General features: G+C 36.9%; 1 protein-coding gene across 1 annotated transcript in view; it reads left to right on the forward strand.

Annotated features, from left to right (window-relative positions):
- Positions 1-4,516: 4,516 nt before the first annotated feature.
- Positions 4,517-18,626, forward strand: part of Rab3gap2 (RAB3 GTPase activating non-catalytic protein subunit 2) — a 114,675-nt gene continuing 100,565 nt past the window's right edge. The window contains exon 1 of the mRNA XM_076872771.1: positions 4,517-4,725. Within this exon, the coding sequence (XP_076728886.1) occupies positions 4,611-4,725 (115 nt within the window). The 5' untranslated portion in view covers positions 4,517-4,610. The remainder of the gene's footprint in view (positions 4,726-18,626) is intronic.

Raw genomic sequence — 18,626 nt, forward strand, 5'->3', positions numbered from 1 at the left:
TTACCATTGCCTCTCTGGCTATCAGAAAAAATAATCTACTTCTGGAGAAAGGATATACATTGTCTGCCAAGGAAGCACAATTTGGCTGTTGTACAAACTGGACAATCACTCATAAAGTGCTTCCCATCAAATGCTGTCATCTCTTCTCAGATTTCATTCCCCTTAAATTCTTTATAGAAGTCAACACAATAGATTCAACTGTATATGAACATTTCTTCTCCCTCCCTTGGCTTTTAGGGCATGATCCTACCACATAACGTTTTCTTCTTTGCTTTTGTAAATAGTCCTCCCAGCTTGCTTCCAGCCCAGTTCTGCTCTCACCCATGTAGAGTGCTCTGGCACTTTCATCCTCTCCCTTCAGTATAATCTTGGTGTGGATGACTTCCACAGGAAGCTTCTAGCTCTGCCTAATTCCAGATTTCTAACTTCTGTTTATCAAAAATGACTTTCCCCCCACTTAAAACTAGCTATTCCATAAGCACTTCAGATTTAACAAATTCAAATTCAAGACCAAATTCACCCCCTTCTTATTTGCTTCCAACTCTTCTCCTTCTTCTGTATTCTCTGTCCGGGTTTCAGACTTGATGTTATCACCTCCTCAGTTCTTTAGACTGAGCACTTGAACATCATCTTGGTTCTTATCTTCCCATTTCACTATCTATATCTAATTATGTACCCAAACTCCATTGATTTGTCCTCCAGATCTGTTGTCAGTACCTCTTGTTTAGAAGTTGTCATGACATCTTGAGTAGTCTCTTTGCTTTCAGTCATCCCACATCTTGATACCTCTTCTTGAAAAAGTTTCAATTGGCTACCCCTTGCACACGAGGAAATAAAGATTATATTATTTGAAATTTTAGTTTCTCTATAATCTAGAATCAATTCTTTTATTGCCTTCCCTACCTATTCCCCATTATTCCTCTTCCAAGAAACAAGCCTAATGATGAAAATTAATCTTTCATTTATTTCTCCCCCTGCCCTTCATCCAGAGGCACCCATGGTACTTATCATACTCTGCTCTTTGTCAGAAATATTTGTGTATGTCGTTTGCAGGTAGCATGTCCCTGGAGAGTTTGTTCTTACTGCCTCACTGTGCTCACCACAGCATCTATAGTATAATAACCGTCTATAGATATTTGTTGAATATAAACTAGTTGTAGACAACCCTTGCTTCTGCTCACACAATCAATTCAAGGATGAGCCTGGGTAAAGCTATGCAGTAAGGCTTCTGTAACTCTCCACCTCTTTCTCTGCTCTCCTTCCTTTCACTCAGTGTCCTCCTATCCACTTTTGCTGACGTAGGCTTCTTACTGGTGTGTCTTTTGTGCAGCTAAAAACTTCCAGACCTTTCCCTTCCTAGTCTCTTACCCAACCTATATAACCCTGGGATTACCTTAAATTCCAGCCTCTTCACATTAAAGACCAAAAAGCTAAGGCCTGAAAAGTTGACATGCATTCCCTAAGATCATGAGATTGGTTAATGGCAGACCTGAGACAGCCTGACTCCAATCAAGTTCATTGTTCTTTCTGTCACACTTTTTTTTTTTTTTGGAATTTTTACTTTTTGGTTTCTTTTTTTTTTAATTATTTGTTTTAATTAGTTACACATGACAGTACAATGACCTTGACATATCATACATTTAAATCAGATGGGATATAATTTCTCATTTTTCTGAGTGTACAGGTTGCACAATCATATTGGTCATGCAGTCCCATATATACACACAGTAATGATAATGTCTGTTTCAATCTATTTGCTGTCTATCCTACAGCGCAAAGTCTTTGGCCTCAGGCTGCTGTTAAGGATTTTCAAGGAACTGCTGCTAATTGTCCTTAGTAAACACCTTTCTCTTCAGAGCCACCAAATTATAGTAATAGATTGTAGGGGAAATTCACATTAGTACTTGGACATTTCATGTTATTATTTTGGTCAAAGCACTTTTCTGAGGTCCTGAGCTCATATCTCATAGAGACACTGTCTATGTTGGGACATGTAAGGCCTGTACTTTCTTAAGACCGTGGGATTGGTGATATTCACTGACACAATCTTTCCACACTCCACAGAAACCATGGCAGCAGAACTCCAAGGCATCCTCCTGCAGCTTTATAACTTTCTGGGGAAAGAGTTCAGTTCATGAATGTGTTGTAATTTCTGTGAAGGTTATCTAAAATTCTTAAAAACATTCAATGAATAAACCTTTTCAACACCAGCTGGAAGGAAGTCAGGGACTTCACTACTGAAATTGAGCCAACACAGTAATGAAATTCAATGACTGCCACACAGGAGATAGATGAGGCATATATATGTCTTGGTACAGAACAAAGGCCAGCTGAACCAACCAAGGGCAGTTACTTCCATAAAATGCATTTACCTGAATAGTACTCTGAGTGGTTTTCAAGGAATGGCACTTTATTCTTCCACAAAGTGTCATATATTCTTTATTTGTCCAATAAGGCTGCAAACCTAAATTTAAATTTTATTTTAGTTTGGTGTTGGTGCTGGATTTAAGGGGATAATCTTTTCAGAACTGGATTGTTATATTGAGTGATGACCAAAAGAAGCATTGCATTTTTTTCAGATGGAAAAAGGGACCACTGGAAGTTGCCTTTTCTACCAGTTTTGCTTAAGAATTATAGGTCCCTGACACTTAATTATATATAAGGAACTGATCCTTGTTAACCTGACAACATAGAAATCATCTATCCTATTTTGTTAGCATCATTCTATTGGAGAAGCAGGGATTAATGGACTAAGAAAAGAACCTGGGCACTCAATTATAGTTGTTATATTAGGACTAAGTGTGTATCAGGCCTGACAGAAATGAATGCTCTGGACCCCATCTATGTGCCTTTCACTTTTCCTGTTTCATTTTCTTTCACAAAAAGTTAATGACCTTGCTAGGTTTCCTTTGGGAGTGCCTAGAGTTCTTTACTCTTTAGAAAAATAAACAGACTTCAGCATTCTTCTCAGAGGCACTTAGATAAATTTCTTTATTTAAAAAATTGGGATAAGGGGGCCTCCAGTTGTGGCTCAGTGGTAGAGTGCTTGCCAATTAGCATGTGAGAAGCCCTAGGCTGGATCCTCAGCAATGCAAAAAGAGAAGGAAAAAAAGTTGTGATAAAGAGCTGAAGGTATAGCTCAGCAGTAGAGCACTATCTAGCACAGTTGAGATCCTGGGTTTGATCCCTAGCATTAATAATAATAATAATAATAAGAAGAAGAAGAAGAAGAAGAAGAAATAAAAATAAAAAATTGGGATAATACACTCTTTCAAAATGGTATTTGTGACTATCTAATTGGACAATGTGTGGAAAAGTACTTTAGAAAAGAAAGTACTTGCATATCCCTGTAATCCCAGCAACTCCAACTTGGGAGGTGCAACTTTAAAGCCCACCTCAACAATTTAGCAAGGCCCTAAGCAACTTGGCCGGACCCTATCTCAAAAAAATAAAAAGAAAACAAAGGGCTTTGTGGCCAGGCACCATGGTGCACGCCTATAATCTCAGTTACTCAGGAAGCTGAGGCAGGAGGGTTGCAAGTTTAAGGCAGCCAGGAGCAATTGAGTGAAATCGTTTCAAAAGGGAGGTGGGGAACTAGGAATTTAGCTCAATGGTAAAGCTCCCTTGGGTTCAATCTCCAGTACAAAGAAAAAAGAATTCTATTTAATTTATGTACACATTTTATTCCCTCAGCAAGTATCTATTAAGCATTTACTATGTGCCAGGCCCCATACTAAATACTGTGTATATAAAATGGAGTTAAATGAGATGCCAGATTCCCTGTAATGTTCTCTTCTAGCAATTTGTACTTCTTTCCCTCCTAGCATTTTCACAATTTCCATTAAATTGTTCAGTAATTAATTGCTTACTGTCTGCGGCGATCGCTACAATTTCAGCTTTACAGGGACAGGTACTTATTTCTGTTTTGTTCCAACAGCGCCCAGCATAGATGGCGAAGAAAAGATTAACAAATATTTGTTGAATGGATGTTGGAAACACTAAGAGTATAACACAGTATAACCGGTACTAGATTGGGCTTGCCTAGTACTATGGGCATTTACAGTAGGAACATTTAAAAATAAGACTCGGAGCTTATTTCCATAAGAAAAACCAATCTTTCCAAAATACGTTACTGCACATACCCTTATTTTATTCCCCGTACCTGCTCCTAGCTTAAAGCACATTTTATTCTCTGTGAAATATCACGATCATGTCAATAATAGGCCAACATTAATACTGGATGAATGGCTCAAAGGCCTAAGCAAAGTCCAATTAAATCAACTGTGGCTAAACGCCAGAATGAATGAAAGGGCTCACTTGCCCGCGCAGAACTGGCACTGAAATTTTGCCCCCAGCGAACACGTCGACGTCCGACTCCGCTGCTGCCCCGCTGGTCACGTGGCTTGGGCCGCTCCTTCCCCAGCGCCTGGGCAGTCCTGCGCATGAGCGGCGCTCTGGGGCGGCCTCTCCAAGTGCGCTGACAGCTTCCGGTTTGTTTTCCCCGCCTCCTGTGTGGCTAGAGCTTTTGGGGCTTGGCGGTGGCCGTGGTGGGGTAGCGAGGCAGGGCGTGGTGAGGTAAGGTGAGTCCCCAAGCGGGATTCCCCGCAGTCATGGCCTGCTCCATTGTCCAGTTCTGCTACTTCCAGGACCTCCAGGCCGCCCGGGACTTCCTCTTTCCTCACCTGCGGGAGGAGACCCCCACCGGCGCCGTACGGAGGGACCCTAGTAAGTGCCCCTAGCTTCGCAGCTTTCTTCCCCGCCGCCGGGGCCCGTGTATGTCGGGGGGCGGGTCCCCTACCCGCCCGACGCCGCCTGCCCTGCCCTCTGGGCCCCCAGTTCCCGGCGTCTCTGGGTCTTCCTGCTGGGACGACCCCTTGCCCGCCTTGTCGGAAAGCCTGGTCCGCCCCGAGCGTCGGCGTTCGTCTCCCTTCTTCCCCGGTGTTTTCTTCTCAGCCTCTCTGCTTTCTGTCCAAAAATTGCGTCTTGTTTCCACTCGCCTTTGCCTGTCGCCGCTTCCCCACCCCCTCCTTCCCATTTCTAGCTTTCTCTCCAAGGATTTCCATTTCTCCCTCCCTCCATCCCCGTGTCCTCTGTTCCATACTACTTGCTCCGTGATTGCGTCCTCCCCATTTCTTGCCACATGTCAGCCTTCTACCCTGGTATGGTGCCAACGCCCACTTTTCTCCATCCCTGGGACTGTGGCCTTTGCCACGTCCCCATCTAGAAGTGTTTATCTTCCCCCACACTCTTCCGCCCTTTTCTCCTTCACATTTAGACCATAAATGACTGATTGACAAGTGAAAGACTCATAAGGTTGGTGAGTAAACTTCTTAAAAATAAAAAAAATAACCTGTTAGGAAGCGAGCGAGAGTCTACACTGAGAACTAAAATTACAGTGACATGGCCAAGAAAAGCTAATTTCCTTTATTGAGGTGAGAAGCTTTGCATCTGTTATTATCATCAAACAGTGTTAATAAGCCCTTCCCCATGCAGTATGAAATCCCAAGGCTGGGTTATTAGATACTATATAGTTCCTCAGAATTTCCTACATTTCTCCTTTTGAAAGGATGCGTTCTCTGTCTACTGATTTTTGTTTGTTTAGTTTTGCCTTTCCTTTAGAAAACATGTTACTAAACACGTGTTGTCAGTTTTTGCTATACTGGAATGATAATATAAGGTCCACTAAAAATACTCTCCATTTTCAAAATTTAGAAGGTAGCAAATCAGAAGTATATATAAATGAATATTTACTCTGTGCCAATCATGGATGCTACAAACCAATTAAGATTGGTGGTTTCTGACTTCTAGAAGCTTATGGTTTATTGGGAAATACAAGTAGCTCCCATACAGAGTGTTTGAGAATATGAGACACTCCCTTGAAGTGGTGATACTTAAACCTATCTTTGAAGTAGTATGTGAAGGAATAAGAGGTAGTAATAACATGTGCAGAGGAAGGAGGACTGAAATGGCATGCTGTTTAGATAAGAAAAGCTGAATGGATGGATTAGAGGAGGATGTGAGAGGAAGAATGGATGTAGAGGAGGGTGTGAGAGGAAGAATGGATATAGAGGAGGATGTGAGAGGAAGAATAGATGTAGAGGAGGATGTGAGAGGAAGAATGGATGTAGAGGAGGATGTGAGAGGAAGAATGGGAGGAATGAAGCTGTCATAGTGATAAGCTAAATCATGAAGAAGACTTGGGAAAGTTATTAGATGCTTGTGAAAGACTAAGTGTAGAAATTACATGGTCAGATTTGTACTTAATGTAATCAGCATATCCTGTTGAATACCTGTAATGTGCTCTGGCAGCAGTATGGAGGAGAGAGAAGAAGTTGGGAGGTTGTTCCTGTAATGCAAGCAAGAAGTCATGTGAGCTTAAACTAAGCCTTGACAGAATTTGAGAGGAAGGATATAATAGGATGAAGGAGGTGGAATCTGCAGGACCTCATGAGTGTTTGACAATAGGGATTGTAGTTGGTCAGAGGGATTTTAGGATGCCTCTGACTTGGGCAGGCGTAGGGGTATGTAAAAGAGAATGAACGCATTTTAATTTGAGTGTTACTAGCAGAAATGTTAATTTAGTCTCAAGGATTATGTATATTGTGAAATGAACTGAGTACTAAAGATAAAACCTTAGAGGAATATTTAAGAGTCAGAAGTTATGAGAAGGTGTAGCAAAGAGGAAAAACAGGTGACAGTAATGCTCCAGAAGCTGAGGAAAGATTTGATGCAGGTGAATAGTACTCAGCAGTTTGCAAACATAGCAGAGGTCAGATAAGAATAGAAAAGCACTGCTGGGGCTTGGTGGCACACACCTCTGATCTCAGAGATTGAAGCAGGAAGATCACAAACTTGAGGCCAGCCTCAGCAACTTAGTGAGACCCTATCTCAAAAAAAAAAAAAGAACCAGGCATGTAGCTCAGTGGTAAATCCCTAGTATCAAAAAGAAAAAGCGCTTAATGGTTTTGAGAAAATGAAGATAACAGGGACTTTAGGAGAGTTTCAGTGGAATAGTACGGTCAGATACCATATTTACAAGATGTTGAGTTAAAACTGAAGTAGACTGTTCGATTTGGTTGTGAGGGATAATTGATACAGGGTTATAGACAGGGCATATAGAGAAAAGGAACACATCTCTAATCCACTGTGGCCCCCCTGATGCAGGCCTCCGTTTTTTCTCAACCTGAGTCATGGTACCTGTCTTTAACAGTTCTTCCCAATTCCGTTCTTGGCTTCTTCTGATTACTTTACAACAGTAATAAGAGCTTTTAAGACATAGTTTAGATTGCAGCACTCCCTTCTTTATAACTCTATAGCTTTTGATTTCATTTAACATAAAATCTACAGTTCTTACCTGGCTTATGGGCCCTTAAGGCTCTCCCTCCTGCCACTTCTTGGACTTAACACTCCTCTCCCTTTGTATCTTATACTTCAGACACCCTTTGTTGTTAAACAAGCTAAACTCATTTGTGCTTGAGGCCTTTGTCCTTGTTGTTTACTGTGTCCTGAATGCTCTTTGCAGATCTTTGTCTGCTAGTTGCATATTGTCACTCAAATCCCAATTTAAATATCAGGTTCTGATGGCAACATTTTCTGACCACCTGATCTAAAGCATTACTCAAAACAACCTCTTGCTCCTGTTTGTTATTCTCAGTCATATCCTGTTTATTTTCATCACTATGTATACTATCCAGAATAGTGACCTCTAGCCACATATGGATTTTGAGCCCTTGAAATGGTGGCCAGTACAACTATGGAACTGAATTTTCAACTTTTCTTAATTTTAATTAATTTAAATAGACAAATGGGGTTAATGGCTATACTGCTATATGGCATAATTATAAACACTGGAACACAGTCCCATACAGTTTAAATACTTGTCCAAATTACACAGTGAAGAGTAGACACAGGATATGAATTCAATCCAGCCAGTTGAGGTTGTAATCATACCCTAACATCTAGATTAAATTTTACTATGTGTACAGGTTTACAACTAATTTAATTCATTACCCTTTTAAATCAAATTCTTAGGTTTAAGTTAAGTATTGTGGCTATCATCAATTCATACAGAATAAATAAAGAACTTCTGAACCAATGAGCACCTTTGTAAAACCTATATTTTAACCTATGTAAAAATAATGCTCTAATTTACAAATAAAAATCAGAAAAAATAACTTGTTTTTAGATAGTTTACTTGGAATTCTTGGAATGCTAGGGCAATGGAATTCTGTAATCATCTCTGTCCATTTTTATAAAGTGTCAGTTTTTGTAAAGAGCTTTCATTAAGAAAACCAACCTAAAATTTTAGTACAGTGAAATTTTATGAAGTTAAAAAATTTCTTCAGTTAGAGATCATACTAAGAGGTAATCTGAAAATAAATAGGAATTTCAAGGAAGCTGAAACCTGAGTGTTCTTTAATTTCTCATTCAACTAATATTTACTGACTACTTACTATGTACTAAGCACAAAATAAGTCTAAAAGTAAATAAAGTGGATCCCTCAAGGAGTTTTCAGCTAATGAAAGGAGATAAATATTGGAAAAAGAACAGAACAGTTAGAGGTATTATACTGTGATTGGCACATGATGGGGAAGAATGAAAGAGTGTTGGTTCGTTCTATACAGGAAACCCAGGAAAGTCTTCATACAAGAGATGATATTTGCATTATTAATAGCTTAATTGATGTCCTTCAAGAGGAGAAAAAATGATCAGACAAGGGATGTGATATAACATGGTGTTCAGAAAACTGCTGATAATAAATGGTGGAGGGAGGGTCTGTATAGTAAGAACTAAAACTGAAGACATCCTTGGAGGAGTTTAGATTTCACTCAGTAGCTGTCTTCAGATGGAAATAAAAGTACCTCTGGATTACATGGAAATTTTCCAGGGGTTACCTTGGAAACAGATGGTTTTAAGTGAATTCTTTTCCCCATGTACCTATAAAAGTGCCTGCTTTCTCACCCTGCCTTCTACTTAAGAAAGGTTCATCTCTCACACATTCCTAATCTTACTATTTATAGTAAGATACTCCACAGAACAAATTTTCAAATGATTTTTACTTTATGTGTTTAATAATTATCAAAATTTGTAATACATTTATGCTGTTTTCCTCAGTTATCTGCTCATAATAATTATTAGAAAATTTCAATATTTAGAAATCTAATCACAAAAAAGCTTTTTTCAATTCATATCCCTTCTTTCAAAGAAAGTTTTGGACTGATAAAAATCTATTACATTAAAATACTCTGTTGGAAGAAGTAGAACACAAATAAGAATTCAAGGGGAAAAAGAACTTATAAAAACTGTTGAGACTATCATATTTCTTAAATTATGTTGGTGGGTATCATTTTCATATAGATTTAGAACCCAGTGAATAAATTTTAAAAGGTAATGCTTTTATTTTAAAATGTGTACATTTGCAATATAGCAGAAATTACCTCTTTTGTGCAAGTAATTACTTAAAAACTTTTTTGGAGGCTGGGGTTGTGGCTCAGTGGTAGAGCGCTTGCCTGACATGTGTGAGGTCCTGGATTCCATCCTCAGCACCACATATAAATAAACAAAGTTAAAATTCTATTGGCAACTAAAAAATATTAAAGAAAAAATTTTTTTTGGAGGCTGGGCATGATGACCCACACTTATAATTCTCATCATTCAGGAGAATGAGGCAGGAGGATCACAAATTCACCTCAGCAACCTAGTGATATCCTGTCTCAAAAAAAAAAATAAAATAAAATAAAAAAGGAATAGGGTATAACTTGGTGGTACAACACCCCTGGTTCAATATCCAGTATCAAAACTGAAGTAAACACTCTTTGGGGGGTATTTATGATCAAAAAGTTTGAAGATTATTCTTCTGTGGGCTCAGTGATGACCAATCTGTGTGTGTGTGTGCCTGCACACGTGTGTTACTGGGGAGTGAACTCAGGGTCTGGGCAAGCTAGATATCTGCCATACCCAAATTTCTTTCACAAAGGAGACCAGAAATGTACTCTGAACATAGATCATTTTTCTTCATATGAATTTAGACCCCATGTATAAATTCCCTCCAGAAGACTTCTAGAATTTCATCAGGTCAAGAGTAGACATTACCCATTATCACAGTAGACATTACCCATTATCACATTGCCTTTTTCTAAAAATATTTAAAATCAGACATGAAAGCCACCACCTATCCCACCTTTCAGATATTAAAACTTCAGTGCTGTGCTCTACAATATGGTACCTGCTAGCCACCTGTGCTATATAATATGATACCCTTTAGTTTCTATTAAATTAATAGAAATTTGTGTTAAATCAATAGCAACTAAAAACAATTCAATTTCTTAGTATACTGCCTACATTCCAAGTGTTCAGTAGCCACATGTGGCTAGTGGCTACCATATCGGGCATCTCAGATATGGAATACTTCCTTAATTATAGAAAGTTCTATTGAAAATGGCTGCCTTAGAATCCTTCCAGACTCTCTGTGCTTGATCAGTCAGTCAATACACACATATTGCTTGGGAATTTTATTTTTAATTTCATGTTATCCAATTTTTATCTTATGTGTATCTGCAGCCTTTTTTAAATTTATTTTTTAGTTGTAGTTGGACACAGTACCTTTATTTTACTTATTTATTTTTATGTGGTGCTGAGGATCAAACCCAGGGCCTTGCACATGCTAGGCAAGTTCTCTACACTGAGCCACAACACTTTTTTTGTTTTCTTAATAATGTTGTATTATTTTTCCATCCTCTCTATATTATAACTCTCTATATCCTTTTTTCCTAAGGGTTACATAGTATTCTAATGAAGGCTCCACCAGGCTTCCTTGATCAATGAACAGTAAAGTTATTTCCAATATTTTTCTCTAAGAACATTCATTAAGTTGTTTTTTTTTTTTTTTTTTTTTTTTTTTGCATACAGGGGGCAGGGTACCACTGAGCTATATCCCTGGCTCTTTTTATTTTTTGAGACAGGGTCTCACTAAGTTTCCCAGACTGACCTTAAATTAGCAACCTCCTGCCTTAGCCTCACTGGTAGCTGGGATTACAGGCATATTTTGTGTACATGTTAGTCACAGCTGCCAAATTACTCTAAAATTAGGTTTTCAAATTCATTTCTATCCTATGGTTAAAAAAAAAAGTATCGTGTATTTGTCATCATTGTTAACAGTTTTTTGTTTTACTTTGCTGTTCTGATGAATGAAAATGGTATATCATTGCTTTAAGTTGTATTTTTTAAAATTAAGTAAAGTTGAGTATTTTAGATGTTTGTAAACCAAGTAGTGCTTACTTGGAAAACTAGCTTTTACCAAATGTTCAATGGATTTTTTTTTTTTTTTTGGTACCAGGGATTGAACCCTTAGGCACTTATCCCTACCCCCCCCCCTTTTTTTTTGGTGTGTGTGTGTGTGTGTGTGTGTGTGTGTGTGTGTGTGTAGACAGGGTCTCACAAAGTTGCTGAGACTGGTCTCGAAGTTGCAATGCTCTTGCCTTAGCCTTCCTGAGTTGCTGGGATTTCAGGCATGTGCCATTGTGCCTGGCTGACATTTTCTATTCTTTTTAAGATATTTTAACTTTTCATTCACACGTGATAATTGTACACATACAATGTGATATTTTAAGACATGAATATAATACATAATGATCAGGTAAGGGTAATTGGTATAACCATTAGTTCAGACATCTGTCATTTCTTTATGTTGGGAACACTAATAATTTCCTCTACTAGAAATTGTTGTTTACAATTAATTGATGTCAACCTTGTTTTCCTGCTGTGCTATAGAACATTACAAGTTATCCTCTTATCCATCTATTCTTCTGTACTCATTAATCATTCTCTTCCCAACCCTTCTTCCTTTACAACCTTCCTAGCCTCTGGTAACCACTATCCTACTCTCTTCAATGAGAGTAATTTCTTTCTTTCTTTTTCTTTTTTTTTTTTTTTTATAAGAGAGAGAGGGTAGAGAGAGAGAGAGAGAGAGAGAGAGAGAGAATTTTAATATTTATTTTTTAGTTATTGGTGGACACAACATCTTTGTATGTGGTGCTGAGGATCAAACCCGGGCCGCACGCATGCCAGGCGAACGCGCTACCACTTGAGCCACATCCCCAGCCTGAGAGTAATTTCTTAGCTTTCATATGTAAGTGAGGGCATGTGGTTTTTGTCTTTTTGTTGACTAACTTATTTATCATAATGTCCTCCAGTTCCATCTGTGTTGCTAAAAATAAGAAAATCTCATTTCCTATGACTGAATAATACTCCGCTGTGTATATTAACCATATTTTCTTTATCCATTCATACATCAATGACTAATCTCTGTTTTGTGTTTTCTATAATGGCCTTACGAATTTACATTACCATCAACAGTATATGAGAACTGCCCTTTCTCATTCCTTGCCAGCATTTGTTATTTTTTTGTCTTTTTGATAATAGCTATCCTAACTGGAGCAAGATAGTATCTCATTGGGTTTATGATTTGCATTTCCCTGAGATTGGTGGTGTTGAGCATTTTTTTCATATATTTCTTGGCTATTTATAAATGTTCTTTTGAGAAGTAACTATTCGGGTCATTTGCCTATTTTTAAATCAGATTTTAGTATTATTTCAGTGTTAGAGTTCTTACATATTCTTTTTTTAGGTACTGGGGATTGGACTCAGGGGCACTCGACTACTGAGCCACATCCCCAGCTCTGTGTTGTATTTTATATAGAGACAAGGTCTTAATGAATTAATTAGTGCCTCACTTTTGCTGAGGCTGGCTTTGAACTTGTGAGCCTCCTGTCTCAGCCTCCCAAGCCACTGGGATTATAGGATTGCGCCACCTCAAACAGCCTTACATATTCTTAAATATTAATGTCTTACTGGATGAATAGTTAGCAAATATTATCTCCCATTCTAGATTGTTCACTCTATTGATTGTTTTCTTTGCTGTGCAGAAGCTTCCTAGTTTGATGTAATTCCATTTGTCCATTTTTGCTTTTGTTGCCAGTGCTTTTGGTGTGATATTCAAAAAAATCTTTGCCCAGATTAATGTCCTAAAGTATTTTCTGTTTTCTTCTAGTAGTTTCATTGTTTCCGATCTTTCATTTAAATATTTGATCCATTTGGAGTGACTTTCGTATATGGCATTTGTATAGGACTTTTTCTATTGTTTTATAAAAACTAATGCTATGCTTATGTTTTGCAAATATTAGTCTATCATTTGTCTTGACTTTATTAATGGTACAGGTTTAAGACTTTATATAATCATATCTCAGTCTTTGCTTGTTGGCTTCTGTTTCATATCCTTTGAAGGAACGTTCCAATCCTAAACTTAGATGTTAGATTTTTATGTGTAGGTGTGTGTGTGTGTGTTGTGAAAGTGTGAGAGCTGAGGTAGAATCCTATCCTTATTTTATTTTAAGTGGATATGCAGTTGTTTTTACATAATTTATTAAATAATTCATTTCTCCCTACTAATGTCAGCTTTTTAGTTTGATATAATCCCATTTGTCAAATTTTGCTTTTGCTACCATTACTATTTATTAACTTCTCAGAAATGGTCGCTTCCATTTTTTGGACTTGCTTCTATTCCATTGATGTATTTGCCAGTTCCTATCCTAATAACATATTAGGGACAGTCCCTTTCAAACTTCTCTTAATTTCAAAAGTGTCCTAGGGGGCTGGGGATGTGGCTCAAGCGGTAGCGCGCTCGCCTGGCATGCGTGCAGTCCGGGTTCGATCCTCAGCACCACATACAAACAAAAATGTTGTGTCCACTGAGAAGTGAAAAATAAACATTGAAAAATTCTCTTTAAAAAAAAAAAAAGTGTCCTAGGGATATATTCTTACATATTTGTCTTCCAAGTGAACTTTAGAATTAATTTATTAAGTTTTTTTCTGGGGATCTGTTATCTCAGGGCCTTATGTGTTCTTGGCAATTACCCCACTGTGTAGCTATACATCCAATCCCCTAATTTATTAAGTTCTAAAATAAAATAAAACTGAATTTATACTGAGATTTTGATGGGAATTTGTTTCCATGGGTTTGTTTGTGGTGCTGGGGATTCAACCCAGTGTCCCAGGCACTGTAACCACTGAGCCACAACCCCAGCCCAAATATTTGGGTATTTTTATTTATACCTCTTGTGTCCTTTAGCAATATTTTTTGCCTTTCATATAAATCTTGCACCTTTTTTTAATATGTCTGAGTGATTAGGTACTTTATTAAATTTATTGTTATGAGTAAGATCTCTTTAAGTTTATTCTAAAATTTGTTATTTTGATATATTGGTCTGGGGCTATAACTCAGTGGTAAATCATTTGCCTAGTGTACACTCAGCTGTGGGTTCCATCCCCAGCGCACAAACAGTTCTTTACTTGGTATAAGGTAAATTCTGATATCTGTATATTTATATTTGGTTCTTTTTAATCAAGTCTCTTGTTTCAAAAATTGTGATTAATTTCTTTTTTTTATTTTCATTTTTTTGTCTAAAAGTTATAGAAGAATAATTCTAAAATTTTCTAATAGCTCTTTTTAAATTGTTTTTAGATATACATGATGGTAGGGTGTTTTTTGACATATTATACATTCATGGGGTGCAATCCATTACAATTTTGATCCCATTCTGTGGTTAAACGTGATGTGGAGTTATACTGGTCATATATTCGTATGTGAGCAAAGCAAAGTTAGTCCAATTCATTCTACTGTCTTTCCTATTCCCATCCCCCCTCTCTTCCCTTTAATCCCCTTTGTCTAATCTAATGAACTTCTATGTTTTCCTTCCCTACCCTCCCTTGTTATATCAGAGAGAACATTAGACCTTTAGTTTTTGGGGGACTGGCTAATTTACCTAGCATGATATTTTCCAGTTCTCCATTTACTAGCAAATGCCATAATTTCATTTTTTATAGCTGAGAAATATTCTATTGTGTATACATACCACATTTTCTTTATTCATTCATCTGTTGAAGGTCACCTAGGTTGGTTCCAAAGCTTGGCTATCATGAATTCAGCTACTATAAACATTGATGTGGCTGCATCACTGTAGTATGCTGATTTTGAGTCCTTTGGGTATAAGCTGAGGAGTGGGATAACTGGATCAAATGGTGTTTCCATTCCAGGTTTTCTAAGGAATTTCTATACTGCTTTCCAGAATGGTTGTACCAGTTTGCAATTACACCAGCAATGCATGAGTGAACCTCTGTTTCACATTCTCGCCAACTTTTATTGCTCCTTATGTTCTTGATAATTGCCATTCTGACTTGAGTGAAATGAAATCTCGGTGTAGTTTTGATTTGCATTTCTCTAATTGCTAGAGATGTTGAATATTTTTTTCATATATTTGTTGACCATTCATATTTCTTCTGTGAAGTATCTGTTCAGTTTTTTGCCCATTTATTGATTGGCTTATTTGGGTTTTTGGTGTTAAGTTTTTTGAGTTCTTTATATATCCTGGAGATTAATGCTCTGAGATACAGGTGGTAAAGCTTTTTGGTAGAGACTCTGTTTATGTACTTGTTCCCTTTGCTGTGAAGAAGCTTTTTAGTTGAATGCTATCACATTTATTGATTCTTGATTTTACTTCTTGTGCTTTGGGAGTCTTACTGAGGAAGTAGGTCCCTGAACTGTTATGAAGGAAAGTTGGACCTACTTTTTTTTCTAATATGCCCAGGGCCTCTGGTCTAATGCTGAGGTCCTTGATCCACTTTGAGTGGAATTTGGGGCAAGGTGAGATATAGGGGTTCAATTTCTATCTGCTACTTATGGGTTTCCAGTTTACCCAGCACCATTTGTTGAAGAAGTTATCTTTTCACCAATGTATGTTTATGGCCCCTTTGTCTAGTATGAGATAACTGTATTTATGTGGATATGTCTCTGTGTCTTTTGTTCCATTATTCTTTAATTCTATTTTTGTGCCAATACCATGCCATTTTTGTTACTATAGCTCTGTAGTATAAATTAGGTTCCGGTATTGTGATACCTCCTGCTTCACTTTTCTTACTGAGGATTGCTTTGGCTATTCTGGGCCTCTTATTTTTCCAAATGAATTTCATGACTGTTTTTTACTTTTTGTTGCTGATTGGTTTTTTGCTGTTTTAGAAAGTGTATGTGTTTCTGCTTTTTGGATGTTATGTAAAGGTTTGCTTTTTTGGGGGCCAGTAATCAATTTTGTGAATATTCTTTGGACATAAGAAAACACTATTTGTTATAGGGGACGTTGGTATTTTGTGTATAGCTTTATATTTCATATTTTCCTGAAGTATGGAAATGAATAAAGCAAGAATATTTCTAAGCTAACATATCACTGGGATTTGGAAGATTTTTGACTTTAAATTAATATCACATGATGTGTGACATAATTAAATGTTGCACATAGATAATTTGGTTATGTCATTTAAGTACTTGCATTTCTAATGTATAGTATTCAGATTGCTCCCAAAAAACTTTCAAAAATATTTTTTGGAAAGGTAAATGATTGATTTATATCTGAATTCATCTTTTCTTTACTCATTTTTAAGATAATAGTTCTTAAAACTATTTAGCACATTGAAAATAGTTTTTAAAGTTTAAAAAAAATCAGCATACAGTATAATGTTATAAGAAGGTACTTGTAATTTCAAAGAAGTTGGAAACAATACCTGCTACTAGATGGTTGATTAAAGTAATTATGCTAGTTGATATAGCAAAATAATAAGGAGTCATGCAAAATAATGACCTACATCTATACTAAGTGCACGGAATCCTTGTATTCTAGAATATGTGACTAACTTTTCCCACTAGTTTGCAGTTTTTGATAATATTGGGCTTGTGTTTTATTTGCCTGTTATCTCTATATTCTGCACTAAATTGGGAACCATTTTAGACCAGGAAATAAGAAATATGTTCATTGTATCTTCAGCAGTGGCACACAGCTGGTGTGTAGTGGGAACTTAATGAATGAATGCGTATTGTATATTGAATTGTGCCTGAGCTGGATGTATGTCCTTATTTTAGAAATGCTAACTGAAATGAAACACAATGATAAATATGCTGTCTTCATTTTTTTCTTTATTACAGATCCAAAATGTTTCAGGTTCCATGTGCTATTGTTAAAATTATCATGCTTTCTCAATGTGTACTTAAAACAAAAACAAAACTGTAAATAGCAAGCTTAGGCTAGTTTGGGTGCTGGGGAAGTAGCTTAGTAGTAGTGTTGTTTCCTAGCATGTACACCACACTGCAAAACAAAACATAAAGATGAGACTGGTATAGGAAGGATTTAATTTAAATATAATGAAAGAAATTAACTTTCTCATAGGGAAAGTAGTTGAATATTAGGGTTAAGCAAAGAAGATGTAGAATTGGCTTCCTTGAAATATGCAGAAATTAGCTTTAGTTAGCAATTTTATGGACATTTTTATAGCACATCCTTCTTGGCCTCAGGTAATACTGCTCTAAAAAGTTCATAAAAATAAACATGCTCCCTTTGCCCCTAGAAAACTAAGAAATATTTATGAAACTCATGTTTCATAATGGCCCACCCTCCTTCACCTTATTAGACAGGTCTACCTTTTTTTCAGTTGCTTTGAATATTAAAAAAAATCAATAATATCTAAGTGTGAGACTGTAATAAAATTATATAAGATATGTAAGTTCTTTTTAATATACATTAAATATTATTTCCCTTTAGCCATTGACTTCCTTTGAAAAACAAATAGAATAAAACCTATGAAATTTTTTAAGATCTTGCCTCGCCTTCTGCAGGCCACAGGAAATCTATGTATTTGGATTTCTGTGGAATAAAACCTGAGTAAATAAGATTCAGTGATCTAAGACTGAATCAAATTTTTTTTAAAAAAGGCATTTCTTTAGGTCTATAGATGTGGTGGTAGGGGGAGTATTTGTTTTTATAAAAGTGGGTCTAAATATTTCTTAGTTTTTTGGGGGCAAAGGGAGCATGTTTATTTTTATGAACTTTTTAGAGCAGTCTTACCCAAGGCCAAGAGGAATGTGCTGTATTTCTGTTTCAAAATTAATTTTCAGCTCTGTCTTTGTATGAATTGACTGTCAGGATATACTTTTTTATGGTATGAGAAGTCTTTTGAGAATGGAATCATTGGAATCCTGGAATTGAAAAGACGTAGTCTGATTTAATCATGATGGTTTGAAAGAAATGAACCCCTGCTTATTGAAAATGGGATAACCAAGCCGGGTTGTTGCTCAGAAGAGTGCTTGCCTAGCATGTGTGAGGAACTGGGTTCGATCCTCAGCCCCACATAAAAATAAATAAATAAAATAAAGATATTGTGTCCATCTACAACTAAAATATATGTGTGTGTGTACAAACATATGTGTGTGTGTGTATATATATATATATATATATATACATATGTGTGTATATATATATGTGTATATATATATTAAAGAGGGATTTTTTAAAAAGGGAAAATGGGATAACTTTCTTTCTTTAGTGTTTTTTTTTTTTTTTTTTTTGGTTTGTTTTTGGTACCAGGGATTAAACCCAGGGGCGTTCAAATTCTGAGCTACACCCCCAGTCCTTTTCTCATTGTTTATCCTGAGATAAAAAGTTGCTGAGACCTGTTTTGAACTCATAATCCACCTTCCTCAGCCTCCTGAGCTGCTGGGATTACAGGCATGTGCCATCGCACCTGGCACC

This window comes from Callospermophilus lateralis, chromosome 13 (genome assembly GCF_048772815.1).
Source record: "Callospermophilus lateralis isolate mCalLat2 chromosome 13, mCalLat2.hap1, whole genome shotgun sequence".
Classification (NCBI taxonomy): domain Eukaryota; kingdom Metazoa; phylum Chordata; class Mammalia; order Rodentia; family Sciuridae; genus Callospermophilus; species Callospermophilus lateralis.